This window comes from Ursus maritimus, unplaced genomic scaffold (assembly GCF_017311325.1).
Source record: "Ursus maritimus isolate PB19 unplaced genomic scaffold, ASM1731132v1 scaffold_1, whole genome shotgun sequence".
NCBI lineage: Eukaryota > Metazoa > Chordata > Mammalia > Carnivora > Ursidae > Ursus > Ursus maritimus.
Window position 1 is genome coordinate 53,590,305 of NW_024423343.1, and position 26,396 is coordinate 53,616,700.

A 26,396-nucleotide genomic window follows, 5' to 3' on the forward strand; every position below is an offset into this window, starting at 1 on the left:
AGAGAGTATGCACAGAAGAAGCAGAGGGAGAGAGAATCTCAAGCAGACTCCACACTGAACAGAGAGTCTGGCTCAAGACTCGATACCATGACCCCAAGATCACAACCTGAGCATAAACCAAGAGTCGGATGCTTAACCTATTGCACCACCCAAGCACCCCCAGCAGAAGGTTTAAAGGCTGGAGGAGAGAGAAATTGGAGATAGTTATTCCTCTTGTTCTTTCTCTGCCAATTTTAGAAGCGGTGGATTCTTCCAAGAACCCCCTCCATAGTTCTAGTGCCTCAAGGACACCAAAAGCATTATTCCCTCCCTCCTGCCATCCTTCCTTCTCTCTCTCCCTTGCTCTCTCTGACCTTTAGACCTGCTCCTTTCCAGAGTTGCTAGTTCTTATTGGTTTCTTTTAACCCTGCCCACACTTCTGTACCTAGTCCCTTTATTGAATTAGGTTCAGTTAAACCCTTTTCAGTGTTCTTTCTGTTTTCTGCCAAAACTGACCTATTTGGTCCCTCAACCTGGAAAACTTTCCCCACTACTGAGTCTAGAGGATGCCTGCCCACCTTCGAAGACACAGTTCACACAAAGACTTCTTCAACACCCTCTTCTGTATGCTTGTAGAATTTTGAACATATATTGTGGTGAAACTATACTTTTGTGAACTGTTCACCCCACCCCTGCACTATTTTGTGAGTCCCTCAAAGACAGGACATGATTTATGCCCCTTTGGTATTTCCAGAGCCCATAACAGTGCCTGTACACTAAGTAATTGAAAAATGTTGATTGAGTGAATAAATGATTAGAGTAAATTACTCATCAGCATAAATGACAAATTTGTCAAGAAGGATGGCAGTGGATGATTATTTAGTTCTTTTTCCCTATAGAATAGTCCTCTTGTGGGAAAGATAGAGATTAAGAAAACTAATGAAAAAAATGGGGATTATTAGATTATTTCTTTTTTCTTTTTGGTGGCAGGAGTAGCTATTCGAGCCCAGTTTTTGTTTTTTAAGTTGTTTTTAAATTTAAAAAGACAGAGAGAAACCAAACCAACTAGTGCTTGATAAATATCCAAATCAAAAAGACTTCTGTCCGTGGAGCCTTTCCAAAGAACAGGCAGAGATGCTTGGGGATGTTTTGTTGTCTTCACTGTGGCGCGTGTACCACCTTCCCCCAGGGTGCAGTAATCAGGGCTGATCAACAGCCAGAGGAGCTTGGAACCACTTGTTCAGTTTCACTGACCTATAAACCACTTCTGATATTTCTCTTAAAAGATTCTCTTTTCACTTAGTGCATGTGAGTGTGGGTGTTTATTTATTTAATTTAGGCTCATGTAGTACATCTATTATAAAATCAGAGTTGGATTTAGAGAATAAATTTTAAAAAATTGATGAGACTGAGAACTATACAATTGGTCCAAGTCAAGAATAAAGCATGAGTTTTATTCTCTTCTTTTATGCTGTTGTCTGTTTTTTATTGATCATAATCTTCACAGTGACACTATATATCCCATTAAGTTGCACTAAAATATTTTAGCTGTTTTTACTGTTTCATTTTTATTTATTTTTTATTTTTTTTAAGATTTTATTTATTTATTTGACAGAGATAGAGACAGCCAGCGAGAGAGGGAACACAAGCAGGGGGAGTGGGAGAGGAAGAAGCAGGCTCCCAGCGGAGGAGCCTGATGTGGGGCTCGATCCCAGAATGCCTGGATCACGCCCTGAACTGAAGGCAGATGCTTAACGACTGAGCCACCCAGGTGCCCCATTACTGTTTCATTTTTAAACCCAGGTGTCTGACTACAAATAATTTTCTTCTTGAACGCATTTTTAAAATATTTTAAAAATACATAAATTGTTTGGGACATGGCTGCCTAGAGTTTTGCTTTTCAAACAAAGATACTTTTGAGAGTGAGAAGAGGCACTTTTAATAATTGTTTCAGGACAATAGGCTTAATTAATGACTGGGACATATGCATGTCCTCAAACGTATCCCCCATCACTTACTGTGGTGCCTAAATTTCCATATTACAGTCTTGTTTCAGATGTGAAGATTCTAACTCCAGGAATCCCTTTTCTGAATTATAGATAAATTACATAGGAATATGAATACATTAATCTATCATCAGTCATTAAAGTTTAGCAAAAAATAACTAGTTGACTTGGTCTAGAGATGGCTCTAGACCAGAAGGCAGCAAACTCTTCTATGAAGGGCCAGCTAGTAAATACTTTAGGCTTTGTGGCCCATATGGTCTCTCTTGGAGCTACTCAACTCTACTGTTAGAGCAAAAAGCACCACAGGTAATATTTAATTAATGAGTGGGCTCTGTTAAAATGAGACTTTATTTATAAAAGCAGATGGTGGGGCAGATTTGGCCCATAGACTCTTTTGCCTACCCCTTCTCTAGAACAATGAGAGGCAAGCAGAGCAGTCTGCATCTCCAGAAATGTATTACTTCTCTGCTGTTCATCTTACTGGCCTCAACACGGACCAAGTCCCATGGGTATACGCCTTAAGTGCCCAAAATTCTGATGACTTGGAGGGTTCATTGGCCATGAGTCTAATCTCAAATTGCCCTACCCACTCAGGAAATCTGTAAGAGGATTCCACCAGCAGCCCTGGGTTCCTGACTAGATGGTCTAGACTAGGATTTCCTTGATAATCCATTCTAAAATGGACTTGAAGCCCTTCACAGTCAGATCGTCTGGAACCAGACTAACTTTCTACGTCTTTTGGAGCCAAGGCTGGCTTTTCATCACTTTCTTGATCTTATCTGGCTTACAGTCATCAGTGGGTTTGTCCTCACAGTTTCCTTGCTCTGCTTATATTTGAACACTCTCTAGATGGGACTCAAGCCTGCTTCTCTTTTATTCTTACATTGTTTTCTATCAGCTGGAGGCCTTTAAATGTATTTCTCTTACCCACCATTCCAGATTCCCTTCCCATGACTCTGAAAAATTCTCTTTTATTCAACTTAATGTTCAACTGTAATTAGTTTTACATAAGCAAATTTATGTTATTTCATGTATAAAAGTATTTTTATACACTTTATACATTTTTCAAGTATGTAGGTACTTTATCTCCTCTTGGTTTATACTTTTACTCAATTAATTACCAAAAGCACTTAAGGCACCCTTCAGCAAAAATAGAAAAATTCAGAGTGAGTAAATATTTTCTGAGTGCTTATTAGGTGCCAGGCACATAATAAAATGAAAGGCAAAATTTCAAATAAAATGGGAGAAAGAAAAAGTAGGCGTTATAAGCAAAACCAAATGAAATCAACAATCTCAGAACCAAATTATGCAGCAAAAAGATGAAACTTTGAAACTAAAGCTTTGCTCTGAGCTTCCTAACAGCTAAGGTAAAAGAAAAAAACTAATACATTTTGTAATTCTGTTTGTTTAGTAAAAGGAATTATATCAGCAGATCAAGAAAATCTTCCTGACCCTTAAGTTTAAAGTTTTTCCCCTTTAAAATATTATTTTAAGGTTAGAGACCTTATTTACTATTTTTTGAAATTTCTCTTTGCTACCCCGTATACACTGATATTGCCTTAGATAATCAATACTAGCCAAAGACCATTCCCCATTATTCTCGTTTTTCTTCTAAAGACACAAGAACCTATGAATTATCATATAATGTACAAAGTAAGGGAACATAATCTATAATATTGCCCTCACTTCTGACACCAATTATAAGTTCAAGGCTTCCCAAGAACACCCTCAGTCTCAATAATTTGCTAGAAAGGCTCATAGAACTCACTGAAAGCTGTTATACTCACGGTTATGGTTTATTATAGGGAAAGGTACAGATTAAAATCAGCCATAGGAGAGATGCATGGGCAAAGTCCAGGAGGGTCCAAATGTGGAGCTTCCAGTTGTCCTCTCTCCATGGAGTCATGGATAGCATTAACTTCTCCCAGCAATGGTATGTGACAATGTACATGATGAAGTATTGCCAACCAGGAAAAGTTCCCAAGACTTGGCATCCAGAGGTCTTTATTGAGGCTTAATCACCAAAACTTAGTTGTCCACCTACAATAGCTGACCTCAGTCTCCATTCCTTCCAGAGGTCAAGTGATACCACATGACCCAAAGCTGCACCTGCCCCCCCTCCCAACCATATTGTTGTGTGGCTCAAATTACATTGTTCTATCCAGCTGGCCCAAGGTGCCCAGGTAAACAAAGACTTTTATCAAGGCTGGACATTCCAGGGGCTTAGGGGTTCCTCCCAGGAGCCAAGGGCAAAGGCCAGATCTTTCTTTGCGTAAAGTTAATTCTTTATTAAACACAAGGTCAACACTATGGTTCGTGAATCCAGTGCCTGACTTTGACCAGGACACCATGGACTGGTTTACTGGGGGACACAACTAGTATTCTCCATGATACAGAGTGCTGAAGTTGAAGGCTAATCCTTGACTTTCCCTTTACTCATTAAGCATAAATTTAGAAAATAAAACCAATAAAATTAAATTTTTGACCCTGTTTTTCTTTATAGCACATGGTTTATATTGAAATAAAAAGTACTAACATTTTTTAAAAAAGTGTTTTTTCCTTTCGGTAGTTTTTAAAGGTCCTGTTTTACATATCAGGAGTTCAAACACTGACATTTCATCAAGAGGTTATTTGTTTATCTTATCCATTCTCTTTCTCATTCTCGATCTATAAGTTTTATAGCTTTAAAATTCCAGGATATTCTATTCCATTTCTTATCAGCGTTATCCTTTAGCGGGTTTTCTTAAAATTTTTTAAACATTTTTAAGAAGTCTTTCTTCTCTTTGAATCTCTGGACATTTCCTAGGTTTGTTTTCCAAAGACGTGGAAAGCAGAAGTTCACTTATTTTTCCAGGAAGCACTACTCTTGAGAAACCGGGGCAAATTAAGCTCCCTACCATACGGTAGACTTCAAGCATACAGAGATTTTTTCCGTTTACTTTCCCACATGTAGCCCCAGTGCCCTGTGCTCCTTGACACATACAGACACTCGGTATATATCCGTTGTGTCGAAGAACAGTTTCCAAAAAGTTAAAAACCTAACACTTGCATAAATCTAAAGCAAGCATGTACCAAAGATTTATTTAACTCATTAAAGAGAGAAACAAAGTGAGGTGGTAAATTCAGTATTAAGATAGGTGCTAAGGGGTGCCTGGGTGGCTCAGTCGGTTAAGCATCTGTCAGCTTAGATCATGATCCCAGGGTCCTGGGATTGAGCCCCACATCGGGCTCCTTGCTCAGTGGGGAGCCTGCTTCTCCCTCTCCCTCTGCCTGCCACTCGGCCTGTTCGTGCTCTCACAGGCTCCCTCTCTCTCCGTCAAATAAATAAAATCTCAAAAAAATAATAATAATAAAAGAAAAGAAAATAGGTACTGAAAGAATGCTAGGGTAAGATTGGTAGGTTAGACTTCTGGTAGGTTAGACTTCTAAAATGATTACTATCATCCAGGACAATAAAATTTTAACTATGGGCTTATCTTCACTACTGCACAGAAGTCATTTGTATTTCTACTTGGATAAAATTCATTTGTGCAATGTAAAGCTATTCTTTGTGGCCTCAATGACTCACTGAGTGCCTGCACTCACCCTGCTGTTTTGAACTTTTACCTAGTTATTGCCCATTTCTGGGTACCCATCCCCACCATGTGTGTTTAAGCAGCAAGCCTCACGATGACTTTCTTATTTTGCTTCTTCCCTCCTCTCCATGTTGACCCAATTACATTCAAATTACCCAAAGAGCAGGCTTCCCAGTGCCACAAGCTACCTTACCCCTCACATCAATAAAGGTACTTACCCAAGGGTCCTTGCTCTGCTCTTTCCCCGCCTGCAGTGACCAAACTTTGGGCTTTGGGTGACTTAATGTGGTTGTCTGAGCATACCATGCACCCCTCTCTAGGATCTGTGATGAATTCTTCAATTTTACATGCCTTTCCAAGTATAATTTCTGTGGCCTTGTCAGAATGATCCTTAATGACCCCACAAAAGGGGCTTACTCCCTCATTTACACCCAATATGCATTGCTATCAGTTTTTCAGGAATTGCCTATCCTTGTAGAGTTGTAAAGAAGTCTAATCAACAGTAAAAAGGAACCAAATGAAGTATTCCTTAGTAATGTTGGGGAGTTTAATCTCATCTGTCAGGTCAGGGAATTTAAAGGCATCTCCTTTTTGAGAGGTGCCTGAGTGGCTCAGTTGGTTAAACATCTGTCTCTTGATTTGGGCTCAGGTCATGATCTCAGGGTCGTGAGGTCTAGCCCTGCATCGGTGCACTGGGTACATATCCTGCTTAAGATTCTCTCTCTCCCTCTGCCCTCCCCCACTTGCACTCTTTCTCTCTCTGTCTTTAAAAAAAAAATCTCCTTTTTTATTTCCAAATGCAGAAACAATTAATAGTTTATTGGTAATTTGATTAATTTTGTATTAAGCCAAGTATTTTACTTCAAGCTACTTTTAGTCTGTGTTTATTCAAATTCAGGCATAAATGGGTACTCAAAAAATATTTATAGAATTGATAAATAAAGGCAGACTTTATCTACTATTCTGACTTTGAAGGAGTCATGTCCAAACAATTTGGTGTCACAATTTTGCTCATGTTTACAAGAGCAGTGAGTAGTGGGGAAACTGGGGGATGTAGAATCAGACTGACACAGTTCAAATCCCAATTCTGCGGTGTATTGGTTGTATGGTTTCCAGGAAACCACTTAACCCCTCTGAGCCTTAATTTCCTTTCAATAAAGTGGAGATAATATTATCTACCTTACCAGGATGTTGTAAGCATTGATATCTACATAAAGGATTGGTCATAATGTATGCAAAATGCCTCATACACATTTGCAGCAAAAAGGGAGGATATACTTGTCTTAGTTCAGGCTGCTATAACAAATTATTACAGAATGGGTAGCTTAAAGAACAAACACGTTATTTCTCACAGTGCTGGAGACTGGGAAGTCCAAGATCAAGGCATTAGCAGATCCAGGGTCTGGTGAGGGCACTTTCCCCGGTTTATAGATGGCCATCTTCTCGTTGTATCCTCACATAACAGAGAAAAGGAGAAGCAGCAAGCTCTCTCTGCCTCTTCCCATAAAAGCACCAATCCCTTATGAGGCTTTACCCTCATGACCTAATCACTTCCCGAAGACTCATCTCCAAAAACATCACATTAAAGATTAGGGTTTCAGCATATGAATTTTGGGGGACACAAACATACAGTCCATAGCAACAGCATAAGAATTTTGTCATCTAACAAAATAATGGAAAGAAATCACAAATCATGAGCAATCAAAGCAGAAATAGAGGACTAATTCCCTCTTTTAAAATCTGTGACACTTTTCTATTAGCAAACATAAATGAAATGCTATTTTTTAACCTATTATTGTCTTAACTTTAAAAATTATTTGGAATACAGCTTGAGAGATTTATCATTTGGTGATAGCAAATAGTTTCTTTGTGACTTGCTAGCCTTGTGAGACCCAAGAATATTGCAAGTGGATGAAGATTTCTAAGTGATTGGTTTCTGTTTAAGTCCTCAATTAAGATAAGTGCTCTGGTTATTTTTGCTGTATAACAAATAAACCCAAAATTAAGAGACTTAAATCAATCATGTTATGCTCACAGTTCCTATGGATCAGGAGTCTGGAGAGAGTACCACAATGCCTCTTTTCAGGATATCTGGGGCCACACACAGTTGGAAAAACATAGATACCAGGGGTGACTTAAGGGCTGGGAACTGGAATCATCTCAAGATTTGTTCACTCATATGTCTGACTCCTAGACTGGAAGGACTTAAAGCCTGGAGCTTCTGACCAGAACAGCTACACGCAGCATCTCTGTGTGGTTTGGCTCCCTTTCAGCACCGTGGCCTTAGGGTAGCTGGACTCCTTACATGGTGTCTCAGGGCTCCAGGCACAAATATTCCATCAGACAACACAGAAGATGCATTGCCTTCTATGATGATCTCAGAAAGCACATCACATCCGTTCTATATATTCTCTATTGGTCAAAGTGGTCAATAGCCCACTTAGATTCAAGGGGAGGGAACATAGACCCTACCACTTAGTAGGAGGGCGGCAGGGTAGTATTGTAGTGAAGAGTGTAGGATAGGAAATATTGTTGTGACCATCTTTAGAACGTGAAATTGGCCACAATGAGTGACTCTGCAGAGGCTCAGTTCACACTGGAATATGAAATGAAATGTGTGCTCTAGTTGTCAAGGGCATTTCCTTGCAGTTGGTCTGTTGTCACTGCCCTGCATTCAACTAGTCACACACAATTTTCTTTGTGATGGGCTTTTCTTTTCTTTTATCTTTTTCCTAATGTTGCATTTTCTTAGTTTGGGTTCATTACCTCACTGATAAAGCTGTTTTAATATTTAATCTATTCCCAGTTTCTAAATCATTTTCTCAGGTGCCCATCAATTCCTCACAAGTGGTTAATTTAAAAGGCCTTTGAAGCATGACTGCATCCAGCTAAGGCAAATCTAAATGTCAACCTTGGAAGCATCCAGTGACATTCAGATGACTCCTTTCAGTATAAGGGCCTCATTTTTCTATCATGTGGTATAGCTTGTCAAAAGAGGGCCAGAAATGGTGCTTTTACCACCCAACATTTTTAGTGTTATTGAAAGAGCTGGCACCCTAGAATCATGCAGGCTTGCTTTAATCCCAGGTGCCCCATTTAGTTGTGTGAAATAGAGCAAGTTTCTTAAAAATTATGGGTTAGTTTCCTCATCTACACACTGAAGATAAAAATCCCTCCTTTATAGAGTTGTACTAAGGAACTTAAATAGTCCAAGAAGCTTCTGATGTGGAGTCTGGTTTATAGTAAGGACTCAATAGTAGCTAATAATAAGAAAAACTACCTTTACATTTCCTGTGTCCAAAATTTTCTTTCAGTGTAATAAGTCTTGATCAGATTCTTGCACCAAATATGCCAGTTTCACGAGACAGGTGAGGGAGGAAGTGTCCACGCTGGGGATGATCCTTGAAGAAGATGGCTTTCTCTTCTTCACCCTTGGAGCAGGAGGCAGGGGTTGATGGCAACAAAATGTTCACCCGAGAACAATGATAAACCAGGGAAGGTGACTTCTCGAGGCTGGGGTTGATAGAGGGCATCCTTTTCGAGGTTTTGTCTCTACCTTCTTCTTCTCCATGCATATTGATAAGATTTGTTAAAAGGGCAATAAAAATTTTAAAATGTTTTCAAATCAGATATCCCTTGGCAGGACTACCACAAGATAGTAAACACCTCATTGTAAAAATATAACACATTTAATTTTCCACCAATGTTCATTTGTTTTGTTTCTTATGTGATTGGGGAAAAAAAAGAGGAAAACCAAGAAACAGACTCCTAGCTACAGAGAACAGACTAATGGTTACTAGAGGGGAGGTAGGTGGGGGGATGGGTTAAATGGGGTGATGGGGATTAAGGAGAGCACTTGTGATGCGCACCGGGTGTTGTATGGAGGGGTTGAATCACTAAATTCTATACCTGAAGCTAATACTACACTGTATGTTAGTTAACTAGAATTTAAATAAAAACTTGAAAAATATATACACATATTTAGTAAAATGTATTAAAACTTTGGCAATGTATGCCGTGTTAGAAGTAAAATCCAAAATGTAGGATAGAATTTTCTTCTTTTGTCTCTTGAGACTTCTCCACTTAAAATTGCTCTTTAATCTCCAATTATTGTAATTATCATTGTAAAAATGAAAAATGTTTATTGCATTATTTTAAACAGCAAGAAGGCTTTAATTGACTTGAATTTATGTCTTTCTGTGTGCCAGGTGGTGAAATTCACCAAATCCTTTGAACTGATGTCCCCAAAGTGCAGTGCCGATGCTGAGAACAGGTAGGGCTTGCGAGTTTCAGATTTATCTTTTGCTCCTTGTCTTCAGTCCTTGGTGTTGGCAGCATCATGTAATTCTTTGAGGATACGAGTTCTTTCTTTAGATCGGCAAGTGCAGCCAAATATCATCACTCTTCTGTATTTCACAACTTCGATAAAAACTGCTGCCTTTCTATGTCAACTATACTTCAATAGTAAAAATTTTCAAGAAACTATAGCTTAAAAATACATGTTTACATGTATAAAGCTGCAAAAGAATGAAGTCAATTTTTAGGTACACAGGCAACCTAATTTTCTTTTTTATTCTGTCCCGTTGCTTCTCTTCCTCCCTTTTGTTTGCTTATATTTGGCCAATAAATATACCTTTGGGAAAGAGGGAGTTTCCAGTAACCTTTTTTTTGCTCCCATTGGTATCTTTGAGGTAAAGGTGAGGGTTGGGGACAATCAGTGAATTCCTCTTAACCTTGTACTGCCCTGAATACCAGTTGGGCTGCTGCAAAAGTGAATTCTGTTTACTTTGGTCCCTTCTAGAGGAAAGGCTAAAAAATAGTGAAACTGACCAAAAAGCAGAACTATGGAGAAAGAGAAGTAAAGTGTTTCTGGCATTGTGATAATGATAATGATGTTAGTACTGATACCAATGCCAGCAAGATAAGCAGCTTCCAATCACTGAGTGCCAAGTGTGCCAGGTTCTATCTAAAGACTTCATAGGCCTTTACTCCCCAAAATAATCCTATGAAGTCAGCATCATTACCCTTGTATGACAGAGGAGAAAACCAAGGTTCAGAGAGTTTAAGTGACTTGTTAAAGGTCCTGCAGGCAGTAAGGGGTAGCCACATCCAAGGACAAGGTCACCTAATAAAACTCTCCCAGCCTCTGAACTTTGATCCTATTCCCACACATAATTTATAGCCTGGTAGTTAATCTCATACAGTGAATGTCTGTTTCCCAAATCTGGCTGATCAATCAGAATCAAGCTTGGAGAACTTGATAAAAACAATTCCTAGAACCCTCACTGAGAGGTTTTGATTCAATATGTCGAAATTGAAGTCCTAAAGATCTATATATTCAAAAGGCTCCCTGAATATTACCTGCTTCAAGATGTAATATTCAAGGGTAATTTGATTTTATATATCCATCATTGCCTTAAGTTCAGGAAATAGAAATCAGTACATTAATATCAACACTTCATTTAGTTACTCTAATTTTTATTCAGTGCATGAAATTTAAAAGGGGCCTTTGCTACCTACCATATAATTCCATTTATAGGGCATTCTTGAAAAGGCAAAATTATCGAAACAGAAAGCAGATCAGTAGTTGGAGATGGAGATCAGATCAGGAGATGGAGAGGGGCTTACTACAAAGGGGCACAGGGGAATTTGGGGATGTGATGGAATTATTCTATATTTTGCTGTGGTGGTGGTGGTTGTGTGACTGCACATATCAAAATTTGCAGAACTGTACAATAAAAAGGGTAAATTTTACTATCCATAAATTATACCTTAAGATGGGGGAAAAGAGGCCTTTTATAAGAGGTTTTTGTTTTCCTGCAAATATATTTATGTCCACATCTATATCTAATGTCTGCCAATCTATCCCTAAAAAAGATATTTAGACATAGAGAGTTATTAGTGGTGTATTAAGCAGTTTTCCTAAAGTTTTCATGTAAAATAACATGAAATACATTAGAAAAAAATGTGTATTCATACTTACTCCTTGAACTAGTCATGACCTGATGTAAGCTCTCCCTCATATATGAGGGGGGCAATGTTTATGGAGTTATTAAAATGCAACCTTTGAAATCCTAGTGCTTCAGTATTGTTCTTTTTATGCTACTGAATGTGTCCTCTTGGTCATTGCAGAGTTAAATATTTCTGATCTTTCAATTATTTTTAATGATGAAAGAACTTCCATGTCAAAACAGAATGAACCAAGGCCCAGAGTGTCCTTGGCAAACTTTCCGATAATAAGGAAAGAAAGAAGGAAAGAAAGAAAGGTCAGATTTTCTTTAAAGAGACATTCGAAAGGTGCCTTTGAACTTTGACATTATGAAATAGTACTCTTCATCATTCTATTTGTGGCCTTTAAATTAATGTAGAATGTTCATTTATCTCAGAAGACCTTTCCTGCTTGGTCTAGTAATTTCCCTCTTACAGATGTGGGATCTTTCAGTCATTTATTGGAAGTTAAAAGGAATAAAGACAAGTGGCTCTAGCATTTACTTCGCCAGAGGCTGTGGAAGAGGCATTGAAACAGGCTGTGAGTCTACCAATCACAGCCCGCTCTCAGCACGTTGTAAATCTTTCCTTTAACCTTTTATCACTTAACATCGTCACTGTAGATAATGTCCATTAGATACCTCAGTCCTCTGGACATCGTTCAGAGTTATAATAGGATAGCTTTTGAAGATAGTGTCTATGGCTTCATGCAACAATGTGTCAGGGTACAATTTTAATTCTGATGAATTCTGGCTTAAGGCTCGCTGATTTTTATAGACAGTCCTTGAAGACTTTTTTTTAAAAACTGGTTTTGTTGCTGACTTATCATTTTTGCATATTGCCCTGTGGGACTAACTCCTTTGTCATGGCCACACTCCTCTTGGTCTTCATGTAATTAATACCAAGCAGTTTGAGAGTTAGAAATAATTTGATCCATTTCTCTCCATGAGAGATGTACCTCCTCTGAGGCATCCTTAACAACTCCTCCAGTGATAAAATTCTCACTGTGTCACCATGGGCTTTTTCCACTGATAGAGTTTTCTAATTGTTGGAAGAGCATTTTACGTTCCTATAACTTCTACCTATTTGTCCTGAATTTGTCCATTAGAGATAGTTGTTCTTTCATTAATTTTATTCCTTCATTCAGTTGCCATATGTTGAATAGCTACTCAGTGCTGGGAACTCCGATAGGTAATGGGGCTACAGAGATTTTTTAAAAGCCAGCAGTCTCTGCCTTCAAGGATCTCAAGGCCAATGAACAGAGGTCGGAGTAGGTTAAGAACATAATATAACCATAACCAGATTTCACCAGGCCTCCAGACCATGGCTATAAGTAGAGTCACATTAACAGTGATAATTTATACTTTGCTGCTTGGTCATTTCTCCCTTGTAGTGTAAGACCCTCCAGCCCCCTGCAAAAGCCACTCTCAAACTAGTTCTGGGAGTCCCCAGGATTTGAACAGACAAAAACAAAACATTTATTACTGACTTATCATTTTCCCAAGTGTCCACTCCGAAATCCTCTCCCTCGAGACATAACAAGCAGCATCTGCTGGGCATGGGCTCCTTTGCCCACTCCAGAATTCATTGCACTGTTTCAGAGGCACCGGTGGCCTTTTCAAATCTGAGCAAGGCTGGGTAATGAGTGCATAAGTGGGAAGAGGTCTCACTTTCTCTACCACACGTTATAGTTTGTTGTTTGGCCCCTAAACAGCTTTGCATGTACCCCATTTTTTCCAGATCTTTCAGTTCCCAAAGATTTGTCTGTAGCCCTTCTTTCTCCGTAACTTGGACTTCATCCATAGGGCCAGGCTTAGGAGCCAGAACCCTGACTGAGGGCCAGCCAATAAGTTGTTCTCTTGGTTTCCCCACCTTACTTCCATGTTGGCCATCACGCTTAGATGCTCAAAACCTACCCGTCATAGTCCCTTTCCCTCTGTACACATTATCTTGTGCAAATAAATGCCTTCTCATCTACAGATGTGTCTCAGTTTAGGCTCATATGCCCTGCTATCAAGTAAATCAGTGACTGCAAAGTAATCCAGTACTCTCTGTGAAAGGTTTGTGCCAGATGGTATTTTAATAGGGAGGAGGGGCACCCAACTCATCTGGGTAAAAATGGAAGATGATGTTCAGGGAAAGCTTTTGGATGTGGTGAAAATTTAGTTAGGTCCTGTAGAATAATGGAAAGTTAGTGACACAACTACCTTCCAGGAAGAGGAAGCATTGTAAACAGAGGCACAGAGGTGAGAAAGCTAATGAGGCATGTTTCAGGATCTTTAATTTGGGCTGTGAGTTGTTGTCACAAAGGTCATCACGATTGATGATGGTGACCCTTAACTCCCCATAAGGGCATCCAGATGCCTAGAATGCCAACTGACTGGGGCAAGGGTCTTATCGGGTCCTGAAATGCTCAAACCCTCTTAATTGGCCTAGAGACTGGCTACATGCTTACTCATAGGGGAGTAACCACAGACGTGGCATACTGAGATTTGTGTCTTGAAAACTCATCTGGGTAGTAGAGAGGAAGTAGGGCTAGAGGAATGGCAAACTAAAGTCCCCAAGGGATTAAATCTACTGCCTCACCCCGGTAGCAATGGTTCAGTACTGGAAGACTGCCATGGATCTGCTGTGCTTACCTTTTCCAGGTCAGCAACTGCTACTCTTAGTCGATTTTTATACTTCAGGGTCTCCAGACTCTTTGCCACTCTTTTCACTCTCCCCTGGATGGGCTCCAGCTTGCCAGAGTCCTTCTTAAAGTGGTATTTCCCAGAATGGGACATACTTTTTAGTTTTTTTCCAGAATCAGAACAGATCAGAAAGAGATATGTACCTTGCTTTTTCAGAACACAGTGCTGTTAATGCATTGATTATTATGATCATCTTGTATTGTCAATGCTGACTTTTTCTTTAAAATTGAGACTTCATCTGACTCATTTGACACTCTACCTCGTCAGATCTCACTGTTAGAACCTTTCCAGTGAAGCCTAGTTTAAGAATATTTAGTGAATCAGCCTGAATAAACTTTCTTGGATCTCTTATTCAAACTTTAAAAACCTCTTTTCTCTCATCAGTGAGAACAGGTAGTTTGAATGATCATGTGTACCTTAGAAATGGAAAAAGAACATTTATGGACATCTTAACAGAAATTTTTATTTAGTTTGAAATATATTTGGCCAAATTCTGTTGATCTATCTTCTAGGTATAAGTTTGGATCCTCTTTTGGAAATTGCAATTTCTCAGCTGTGCTACTTAGGGTTTTTTTTTTCTTTTAAAGCCAAATGTCTATAATTTCTAGAAGGTAACAACTGACTAAAGGGTAATTTTTCACATTTAATGGAATATAGTGGAAATATTGTTATTTAAAACCTGAGCTCTTTAACCACTTTGGCCTTCTGAGATTATGGGAGTAGAGGGGACAAAATTTATTTTAGTGGGAAGCAATCCTTTTTTTTTTTTAACTTAATCTTTATGCTATATTTTTCATTTGTTGTGACTGGAAGGAGAGGAGAAAAATAAAGCTAGAAATCTCAGAGCAGCTAAAGGGCAGGATGTTTGGTTTAAGGAGCCTATTGGCATGCAGGTCAACCTGGAGAGTTGGAGAGCTAAAACATTCTGTTTGAAAAGATGAGGACAAAATGTAGCAGAATAATGGCTCCCCAAAGAGATCTAGGTACTAATCCATGGAACCTGTGAATGTTACCTGGCAAAATGGACTTTGCAGATCTGCATAAGAATCTTGAGATGGGGAGAATTATCCTGAATTATCTGAATGGTTCAGTGTAATCCTAAGGGTCCTTATAAATGGAGGAGATGCGACAAGAGAAGCAGAGATCAGAGTGAGGCAGTTTGAGAAAGACTTGACCTGCCGTTGCTGGCCTTGAAGATGGAGGAGTGGGGCCATGAGAAAGGAATGTGGGCAAGCTGTACAGTTAGAAAAGGCAAGGAAATGGATTCTCCCCTAGAGAATGGTATGGATTATAAGATAATAGCTTTGTGCTACTTAAAGCCACTTAAGCTTGTGGAAATGTGTTATAACAGCAATAGGAAACTAATACAGGGGTTTGAGTTTAAAAGGAGTCTAAGAAGAGAATTCAGGAACAAAATGAAGGAGTAAGGAGAAGCAAACCATGTCTTCAAGAATCAAAAGGGCTGAGAAACATGGGTAGAGACTAAAACTTATGGAGAAAACATGGCCAGTGAGAAGTTCCCAGGGATGGGACAGGTAATGGATTTACCTGAACTGTCTGCTGTGCTCAGTGTTAAAATATTGCCCCCACTTTGTGCTTTGCTTGCTGTCTTCAGTTGCTACTGGAGCTCTGGTGTTTCATCCAAAGGCTCCTCCGAGAAGTCACTCCTACCTTGCAAAACCTAGAAGTTACACTGTTACAGGCCACTTCTGAGGATTTATAGATAGAAAAAATAGGAGAGCTTTGAATACTCAGAGATATGTATGGTTAGAAATTTGTTCTCTTTTAAATATTATTTCAATAAAAACCGTTTCCTCGGTGCAGTGGGTTGAATAGTGTCCCCTCAAAATTTATGTCCATCTGGAACCTTAGAACGGGGCCTTATTGCCTTATTTGGGGGTGCCTGGTGGCTCAGTCGGTTGAGTGTCCGACTCTTGGTTTCAGCTCAGGTCATGATCTCAGGGCTGTGAGATCCAGCCACTGAGTGAAGAGCCTGCTTGAGATCCTTTCCCCTCCATCTGCTTCCCCCTCTGCTCCTCCCCCTGCTCATTCTCTCTCTCTCTCTCTCTCATAAATAAATAAATAAATAAATAAATAAATAAATAAATAAAATCTTTAAAAAAAAGAGAATGAGATCTTATTTGGAAAGAGGGTCTTTACAGATGCAGTTAATTAAGGATCTTGTGGTGGATATAGGTTGAGCCATAAATCCGATGACTGGTGAGGACATATAGGGACATAGAAGACAAAAACATGTGAATCATGCTGGATATAGGGTGAGCCATAAATCCGATGACTGGTGAGGACATATAGAGACATAGAAGACAAAAACATGTGAATCATGCTGGATATAGGGTGAGCCATAAATCCGATGACTGGTGAGGACATATAGGGACATAGAAGACAAAAACATGTGAATCATGCTGGATATAGGGTGAGCCATAAATCCGATGACTGGTGAGGACATATAGAGACATAGAAGACAAAAACATGTGAAGCAGAAGCTGAGATTGGAATGATATATACAAATCCAGGAACAGTAGGAGCCTCCAGAAGCTGGAAAAGGCAAGGAAAGAATCTCCCCTAGAGCCTTTAGAGGGAGGGTGGCCCTGCCAGTACCTCGATTTGGGTCTTCTGGCTTCCAGAATTGTGAGAGAATAAATTTCTGTTGGAAACCAACAAGTTTGTAGAAATCTGGTATGGCAGCCCAAGGAGACTAATACACTCATTAAATGAGGAAGTTGAAATAGATAATGTCTACTAAATGTCTCTTCTGGCAACAAAGTTCCAGGAAGCAATGAGTCTAAGAATCAACTCTTGTGCATTATAGTGATTTTTTTAAATCTAATTAAGGAAAGAGAATTAACTGTCATTGAAAGACTCATATGTCATACTTAGGTTGTTTAATTTCATGAATGCCCAATGCATTAGACTTTGTTGTCCTCATTTTACAAATGAGGAACCTAAGACTCAGAAAGGTTAAGTAATTTGCACGCATTTGCAGGTTACTAAGTGTTGAATTTTTAGTCTGAGAGCAGTGCTACTGGCAGTACTCTCTGCGTTCCCGCAGGCTTCTGCCTGGAAGAAGTTCTCTTGGCCATCTAATGCTTTACTCTATTAAGACTGAGGCCTTAATTGGGTTTAGATGCTGTTTAATATGCCTCTAACAAGATTATACTATGATCTGGCATTGAAATGAACAGTTATTATTTCACAGAAAAACATGGAAACAAAAAATGGAGTGTAAATTTGATATTAGTGATGAAAATGTGTATTGGTGGGAAACTGGCCACGGTCTCGATGTTCTTGCAAAGCAAAAACCGAGGAAGAAACTCACAAGGAGATGAAGCCAAACTATGTTTTGTTACTGAAATACATACTAAAGGAATACTTACCAATGCCAAGTCATGCAACTGAAGACAAGAGAATTACCAAAGCACTCACGGTAAATGAAAGAAATTTCAAAACAGTAAGAGGCTGGTATAACCAACTTCATGCATGATGCAAAACTGCTATTAAAGTGTGGATTTATCAATTTATCAAAAACTTCCAATGTGTTGGAGGCTTTTGAATTTCTAGGGACAAGTGATTCAGTTAAAGAAAAAAGGAAACTGAACTTAGTCAAATAGGAAATGCTGAGAAAATCCCAGTGTCGTTTGACATGCCTGTCAATGCCAAGGGTGCTAAAATAACCACCATCAAGAACACAGATTACAAAATGTAGCATTTCAGCATAACACCGTGTGTAATGTCAAATGGTTAAAACTTGCCACCATATTTAATTTTAGACAACAAAATCAAATTAAATGTGGGAAACAGAATTTTGGCCCCCGGGGCCCTCACCTTCAGTTGTCATACCCATGAATATGTTATGGCCAAAGAAACTTGCACACGTAATTAATCAATTGATGTTAAAATAGGGAAATTATTCTGGATTGTCCAGGTAGCTCAATCTAATCATGAGCCTTTAGAAACTTAAGAACTTTCTTCCAGTTGAGGACAGAAAAGGAAGCCAGAGAGATGCAGCCGATAAGGGAAGTCAGAGATTTAAAACACAAGCAGGATGCGACACATACTGGTGGCTTAAATGTAGAGGGGGCCACATGTCAAAGAAACCAAGACCTCAGTGCTACAATTACAAGGGGTTGAATTCTTCCAACAGCAAGCAGCTTGATTCTTCCCCAGAACTCTCGGAGGAGAATGAAGTTCTGTCGACAGCTTGATTTTGGTCTTGTGAGATCCTGAGCAGCAAATCCAGCTATGCCATGACAAACTTCTGATCTCCGGAATTGTGAGATAATAAAAGCATATTGTTCCAAGCTGTTAATTTTGTGGTAGTTTGTTGTGCAGAAATAGGAAACTAAGGCACTATTAGTGCATGAGTTTGAACTGAATCTCATATGAAAATGGAATTGAACTCAGTGATGTGAACACAGACACACAGATAAATAAATGGGAGCCAAGTTGATGAATGAGCGACGTATAGCCAGCCATGTAAAACAGATGACCAGGACCCCCCCATAACCCTCAAGTTACACAGGGTCTTGACGCAGTTTTAGACATGTGGCTGCACAGTTAAAGAATTGCTGGTGGCATGACTGGACAACAGCAACCCCTTAAAATTTTTGGCAACAAACCAACTAAAGTTCACTTCAGGGAAGAATATGAGTCTGGCTTTGCCAAAAACTTTCCAGTGACACTTCCTAAGTTTCATAGAACACCAGCGTCAAAACTTGCCGGAGGGTGCTGGCGGTTTGGAAGAGAGTCCTGGAGATGACAGTGGAGCCCTCTTCTAAGAAATGCTGCATCCTCAATATCCTGATAGCTCAGAGGATGTTATCTGCAAACATCAATGACTCCGTACTGAAAAGTGATTCAGAAAAGCGACACTGAATTTAAGGAAATTTTAGAAATGTCTTAGTCAGGGGCGCCTGGGTGGCTCAGTCGTTAAGCATCTGCCTTCGGCTCAGGGCGTGATCCCGGCGTTCTGGGATCGAGCCCCGCATCAGGCTCCTCCGCTGGGAGCCTGCTTCTTCCTCTCCCACTCCCCCTGCTTGTGTTTCCTCTCTCACTGGCTATCTCTCTGTCAAAATAAATAAATAAAATCTTAAGAAAAAAAAAATGTCTTAGTCAATTTATTTTACTTATAATTTTTCCTTTTATTTATAATCAACTTGTATAGTTTAAATTTTCCTTCAAGAATGGCATATCATAAAATTTATGCCTAATCTAAAAGATCTTTTAACATAAGATTAAAATAGTGTAAGTGATAAGAACAAATTGCCTCATAACATTTTTTGTCTTTTTTTACTGGTTCGAAAATAACAGTGCATCCTATAATGGATGGTATTGTAGATTCCATCAAATAATATGACCCTTCCCTACATCGTTTTTCCTGTGGCTTTTCTACCCCTCAGCTCATTTACACCTACCCCTGAGGGTATGTATATCTCAATTTTGAGATGCACCTTAGGGGACCTTCAGGCTTTCTTTCAATTTTTAGATTGGACAGCCCTGTGATTCTTCTCAACATTAGTTTTCTGGATTACATTTTTAGGTCAGAATATTGAAATTTATGTTTCAATGTCTTATTGATTTTTTTTCCTTTCCTTACAATTCTGCGTGGAATCTAGTTTTACAAACAAATTACTCCTCCCAGCAGTGGTTTGCAACAATTCCTTACTTCTCTGTAACTCTTCCCTTTAGGCTTTCAGCCCCCATGGCCCAAATCTGGCCATTTTTTAAGGCGAACTGACTTCCATAAGATGTGACTATAATGAAACAAAAGTACAGGATGAGCTCTGAGATTGGTTCATGAGTCTATAAATGAGACTCCCAGAGAGGTTCTTTTTTCTTGTCCAGTAGCAATGATACATTCAGGAAAAAACTTGGAATAGACCATCTTAGCCTGAAAAGACTTAAGTATGATGACTGAGGATTTTGTTTATTCACTTTATTGTGATTGTACCCTGCAATCATAATTGTACATTTTATAACCCTGAGATGTACTTGGCCCAGGTGAGATGATCTCTAGCACCTACCCAGATTACAAATATGATTCTGGGCTTATGCTTCCAGAAGGTGTGATGTAACCCACCTTCACTCGGACATTGTTACTTAACCCTGATGAGGATTTTAGGAATCAGAAATTCTGCTCCTACCTTGAAGAAAGTTGCTAAATGTCTTCACTCTTGAGTCCTAACTGTGCCAGTTTCTTTGGGTGTCCTTTAGATGGTGACTTTCAACCTTCTTTAATTACAACCTTCAACAAAAGATATATTTTATATCCAAATCTAGTTAATGTATATAAAACACACAAAAATGTACACATATTTATCAAAAACAAGTTTTATGAAACTATACTTACCTTTACTATGTATGTATTTTCTGATGTAGTCTGGTCTTTAAAAACAAATAAACAAAAAAACAACCTGCTGTCCTAACTCACAAAATTGATTTCATGATTCACTACTTTGCTATGACCCACAGTTTGAAAAGCAAGGCTTTAGATTCATAAGCCTTGTTTGATTTATACATGTAGTATGTGTGGCCTCAATCAATGCCTGTATTCATTATTTTTAAATATGGTGGTTGTATGAAACATACAACCCAAACTTCCAAGAACTTTTTCACTCAAATATATGTTTGTGCTTCAAATTTGGCACCTTGGAAAGTGTTTTATTTATGTAAGTTTTGTACACCCCCATTTAGTACAAGTGAATGAAGTGTGTTATATAATCTGTTGATAAGGTTGACAGTCTTTCTTTGAGAACTTTGAATATGTCATTCAACGGCCTCCTGGCCTCCCTGGTTTCTGATCATGGAGTTTTTAATCTTACTGAGAATCATTTGTATGTGATGAATCACATCTCTTTTGTTGCTTTCCAAAGATTCTTTCTTTGTCACTGGTTTTCAACAATTTAGTCACGATGTGTGTAGGTGTGGGTCCCTTTGAGTTTATCCTACTTGGAATCTGTTGAACTTTTTGAATTGTATAGATTAATATTTCTTTTAACCAAACATGGGAAGTTTTTAGCCATTGTTTCTTCAAATATTCTTTTTGCCCCTTTTCCTCTCTCCTGTTTTTCGGAGACTCCATAATGTTCGTATGCTTGATGGTGTCTCACATGTCTCTGAGACTCTATACAATTTCTGCTTCTTTTTTTTTTTTTAAAGATTTTTTAAATTTTTTTATTTGTTTGACAGAGATAGAGACAGCCAGCGAGAGAGGGAACACAAGCAGGGGGAGTGGGAGAGGAAGAAGCAGGCTCATAGCGGAGGAGCCTGATGTGGGGCTCGATCCCACAACACCGGGATCACGCCCTGAGCTGAAGGCAGACGCTTAACCGCTGTGCCACCCAGGCGCCCCAATTTCTGCTTCTTAAATCAGATATTTTCGATTAAGCTATCTTCAAATTCGGTGATTCTTTCTTCTGCCTTCTCAATCCTTCCATTGAAAACTTAGTGAATTTTTCATTTCAGCTATTGCATTTTTTAATTCTAGAACTTTTTTTGTTCTTTTTATAATTTCCAACTTTTTGTTAATATTCTGTATTTGGTGAGACATTGTTCTTTTATTTTCCTTTAGTTCTTTAGATTTGGTTCCCTTTAGTATTTTGAATATATTTATAATTGTTTGATTGAAGTCTTTTTCTAGTAAGTCCAACATTTAGACTTACTCAGGGACAGTTTCTGTTGACTGGTTTTTTTTTCCTGTGTACTTTCCCGTTTCTTTATATGTCTCAGTTATTTTTTTTGTTGAAAATTGAATATTTTAAATGATACAGTGTGGAAACTCTGGAGATCTGATCCACTTCCCACTCACTTCATCTAGGGTTTGTTGTTGCTTCTCTTTGTTCCTGTTATTGTTGCTGCCGCTGTCTGTTTAGTGACTTTCCTGAACTATTCTTTGTTGTGTGTGGCAACTGAATTCTCTGCTTGGTTAGCCTCTTATCGGTGAATGACTGGACACAGATTCCCTTAAAAGCCTTGAGCCAATAATCATCCTGATTCGCTGAGGGCTCTGTATGCATGATACCTTTAATTCTCTGAGGGGAAGTTTACATAGCTTTCGCTTTCTGCTTACACAGAGCTTCAAGGTCAGCCAGAGGTAAGGGCTTAGGGCCTTCTTGGTCTTTCCTGGGCATACATACAACTCTGCACATGAGTGTGCCCTTCTAGATGTCCAGGAATATGTCAGAGCTTTTCAAAACCCCCTAGGAATATCTCATTGCCATGCTGCTTCTTTCACGTTTTCTAGTCCACTTCTTGTTAGCTGCAACTGTTATCCCCGCCTACAGCAGTTGCAGTGTTAAACAATTGCTGCTGGTTTTCTCCCACAAATGCCCCGGAGGTGAAGGCTGTTCTCAGTGAGCAAGTCTCAGGTCGGGTCGAATAAAGACGTACTTTGTGAGTAGAGGTTTCTGATGGGGCTGCCAAACAGGTCAAATAATGACAGTTCTCTGAGGAGAACTTTTAGGGAGCTCCAAATCTGTTCTCTCTTTGCTGCTGGTTTCCCCAGCTAGCATGGTTATGTAGCTCTTGGTCTTCTAGCTACCCTGGAGTTGGGGGGAGCAAGATGGGAATAAAGTCCCTTAAAATGCCCCCCAAAACTTGCTGTCCTTACAGAAATTCAACTGTTCTTCTTAAATAAACACTCCTCAGATTTTTGCAAGCCTTTCCTTAATTTGCAGAGTTCTCAAAAAGTTGATTTTGACAATTTTTGCTAATGTTCTTACTCCTTTTATGGAGGAACAAATTTTCAATGGCCCTTATGCTGCTAATTTGGAAGATTGTCCTCTTCTTTTTACCTTCTTCTTAATCTCTATTACCTAGAGTGATAGGAAATGGTAGACAAACTCACACAGTGGTGTAAGGTAAAACATTTCCACAGTATGTGATGAATATATTCTTTTTTCCTACATTCTTCTTCATGGATCCCTTTCTTCTGTGCTAGAAATCATGTGCTAGGAAGCCTGTGATGGGTATTTTGTATAAATAAAAAAATGATATCTATTCTGATTTCAAGAAAATGAAGAAAACCTTTAAAATGTTAAAAATTAAAACAGCACTGTCACCACCACCCGCAGTCATCTTGGAACAGAAGCAAGATTTATGCTGCTATGTCACTTCCTTTAAAACAAGAACTTTAGGACATTCTTCTTGACAATTATCTAGCAAATTCAGGGCTGCTGAACCTCATAATGCCAATATTTAATATTGTTAATTGAAGAAGAGAGATGCAGATGGCCCAGGAGGCTCATTTTTATCCCCTTTCCATTGTTTAGGACGGAGGTGGCTCCGCAGATCTGAGTTAGCTCAGCAGAAGACAAGACTGGTACCAGAGACTGAACTCTGAGGCTCCCTCTTGGTATAAAGGCTAGTTCTTTACCAGGAAACTCTGTTGTTCCAGAGTCAACTATATATTTCCAGTTCCTTTCCCTAAAAATATATAGAGTGTTATGAGATTGTAGTGTTTCCACTGAAACATTTCATACCTGACCTAGGCATACCTCTCAGGGAGTCATGTCACTTTGATATTTCTGGGCTTGTATGTTTTCCCTCCAAATAACCCTATTTTATAAATACCCTCCATGACACTAGTGGTGTATGTGGCCCTGTACCATTTGCATGATACTAATTATAAGAATTAAACATCAGTGAAAGAGAGGAAACATTTATAAAATGCAGTTGTATGTCTTGCAAAATCTTAAGAAAGTCAAGAACACATATTTCTCAAGCATCTAACCTTTACCTCTTAAACATATGTAATTTCTGTCTCTTCTTTTTCTTGCCTTTGACATGAAGACTCAAATGAAAGACAAACCTTCTCATTACCCCTGTTTATTTTGGGCCAATGGGTTTGTCACTCTAGAAAAACTGTCACAGAGGAGAAGAAAGCTATAAAAATGTTCCATGAACAACAAGGCACATGAATAAGTACTGAGATCAAACATAATAAAGTAGCTATAATAAAGTAGGTCAGCTGTCTCTTAGATTGCTGCTATGCAGTAAACAGAATTATGGCAGCTTGAAAACCTTAATGATTGGTTTTTATATTTGACTCTTACTTTTGTAGGTCTCTTATTTAACATGCTTGAGTTAATATTTTAACACATTGAGTCCTCTTCTCTTTTCTTGCTGTGTAGATGTATCCCTGGGACTTGTTGGGAAGGTATGCTCTCGAAGATCAAATAACAGATGGGTGCAGTTGGCCACAGCACCCCCAAAGAGAGATGTGGTGGGGCTGCTTGAAACATCTAACAGGATAGGAATTTTAACTGTGTGCTCTATTATCAACAATTTGGCCGCTAGCGCATTTTCTCTTCAGCATGTCTCCAAATATGACAATGATGCCACAGCCAAAAACAGTTAACATCTCTCCTGCCCCAGGAAAGAAGCAGTTAAACAGAACATGTCTCACCTTAGTGTTTTTATAAAAGAAAAATCTTTGTGATATAAGGAATTGATATTTATTGAGAGCTTTTTATGTGCCATGCATTCATCAACGTTATATTATTGTATCCTCAGATCATCCCTGTAAAATGAATTTTACTTCCCCTATTTTCCATTATGGAAACTAAAAGTTATTAAAATTTTATCTGTAGTCTCACAACTAGGAAATGTTGGACCAAGATATGAAAAACCCTTCCAGATTTGCTTGGCTGTGAAACCAAGCAGTTGTCACTATATGATGCTAAATTGTAGACATCAACCACTCAGTGATGCCATCTGACACCCATCTGAGAGTCACAAGACTCTTCCCCAAAGTGACACCAACTCCTGCGGGTGATAAATCTCATCATTCTAATCGTACAACTTGAGGAAATGAGGGACAGAAAATGCGTTCTTTGGTCACCATGTCTTAATTTCTAATAACACAGAATGCTTAAAGCAGGAGAAATAAGAGTGTGATGAAGTGTCCTCAGGCAAGACCTTAAAAGTAAGTCCATTAACAGGTCATGATAAAGTTTTGGAACTTCTGCAACTTAGAGCATCTTCCTCACCTACCACCCTGTGAGAATTGACAGGCTAGCTCTGCTTGCTAATTATACTCTCTCCCATTACTTTTTATGACTAAAAGATTGTTTGGTAACCTTCAAAGATATACTGAAGCCAGTAGGGGATTATTCATGTGCCAGTTCTGGGTGTTTAAGACTCCCCTGCTGGGGTGCTAGCTTTGAGTCCCACTGGTATTGACTTAGTTTCTTAATCTCCTAATTGAAAGACAACTTCAAATAATGTTGCACAGCTCGAGGCTTCAGGAAGGATCCAGGGATAGATAGGTTTACCTGAAAAGAAAAAGTAAGGAATAGACTTTCTCTCTGTGAACCAAAGCTCAGAACGACCTCTAATCAATGAAACAAAATGGCAAATAGTATCAGGCACAAACTATAGATCAAAAAACAGTTTTTGTTTGCAAAACAGAAAAAAGAAGTATCTGTCCTAAAGAGTTCTTGGAGTTCCTGTCCTGCCTTTCTGAACCCTGCTCCCACTGGATAATACTCAAGCTGGCAGAGGGCAATTGACAATCATTCCTTGACAGTGAGAAAATAGATGCTAGACTCTATGTTGACACTTCTGCTCCTAACCTAATGATATATTTTTAGTTAATGGTCACAGTTTTCATTAATGATTGTTATAGCTCATCAGAGAGAATATATTAGCTAGTCTTGAAAACATTAAATTTGAGATGCCTGGAAATGACAAGGAAGCAATGTCCAGGAAGTGCTTGGATATATATGTAGGGAAGACAGGACTCAATGGGCTGCGGGTGTAGATGTGGAAATCATCAGTATATATTCAGTTGTGGATACAAAGTACGTCCACGGGACCACACAGTATATTGGTTGGCTCTTCCACTGTAGCCTTATTGATCACTTCCACCATGTATCCTCAGTTTTAGCTCTAGTATTTATCATATCAATACAGAAAACCTCACACTTCTAAAGCTTTACTCATGCTGTGGTTTTGTCTGGATTGTTTTTACCTTCTTTCTCTGCCAGATGAACTTTTACTTCTACAAACCCAGCCTAGACCAACTTCCTTTTGGGAAGTGATTTTCCAAATACCATTCCCAACTCAAACAAAACTGACCCTCCTTTTTTCTGTTCCCATAGTGCCTTGTGCATTTTTCCATTATGGCATTTATCACAAAC

The 26,396-nt window shown here is 38.9% G+C and overlaps 1 protein-coding gene across 1 annotated transcript in view; it reads left to right on the forward strand.

The window, feature by feature from the left end:
* Nucleotides 1–26,396, forward strand: part of PDE11A (phosphodiesterase 11A) — a 357,140-nt gene that overhangs the window by 148,436 nt on the left and 182,308 nt on the right. Inside the window, exon 5 of the mRNA XM_008687179.2 lies at nt 9,769–9,833. Within this exon, the coding sequence (XP_008685401.2) occupies nt 9,769–9,833 (65 nt within the window). The remainder of the gene's footprint in view (nt 1–9,768; nt 9,834–26,396) is intronic.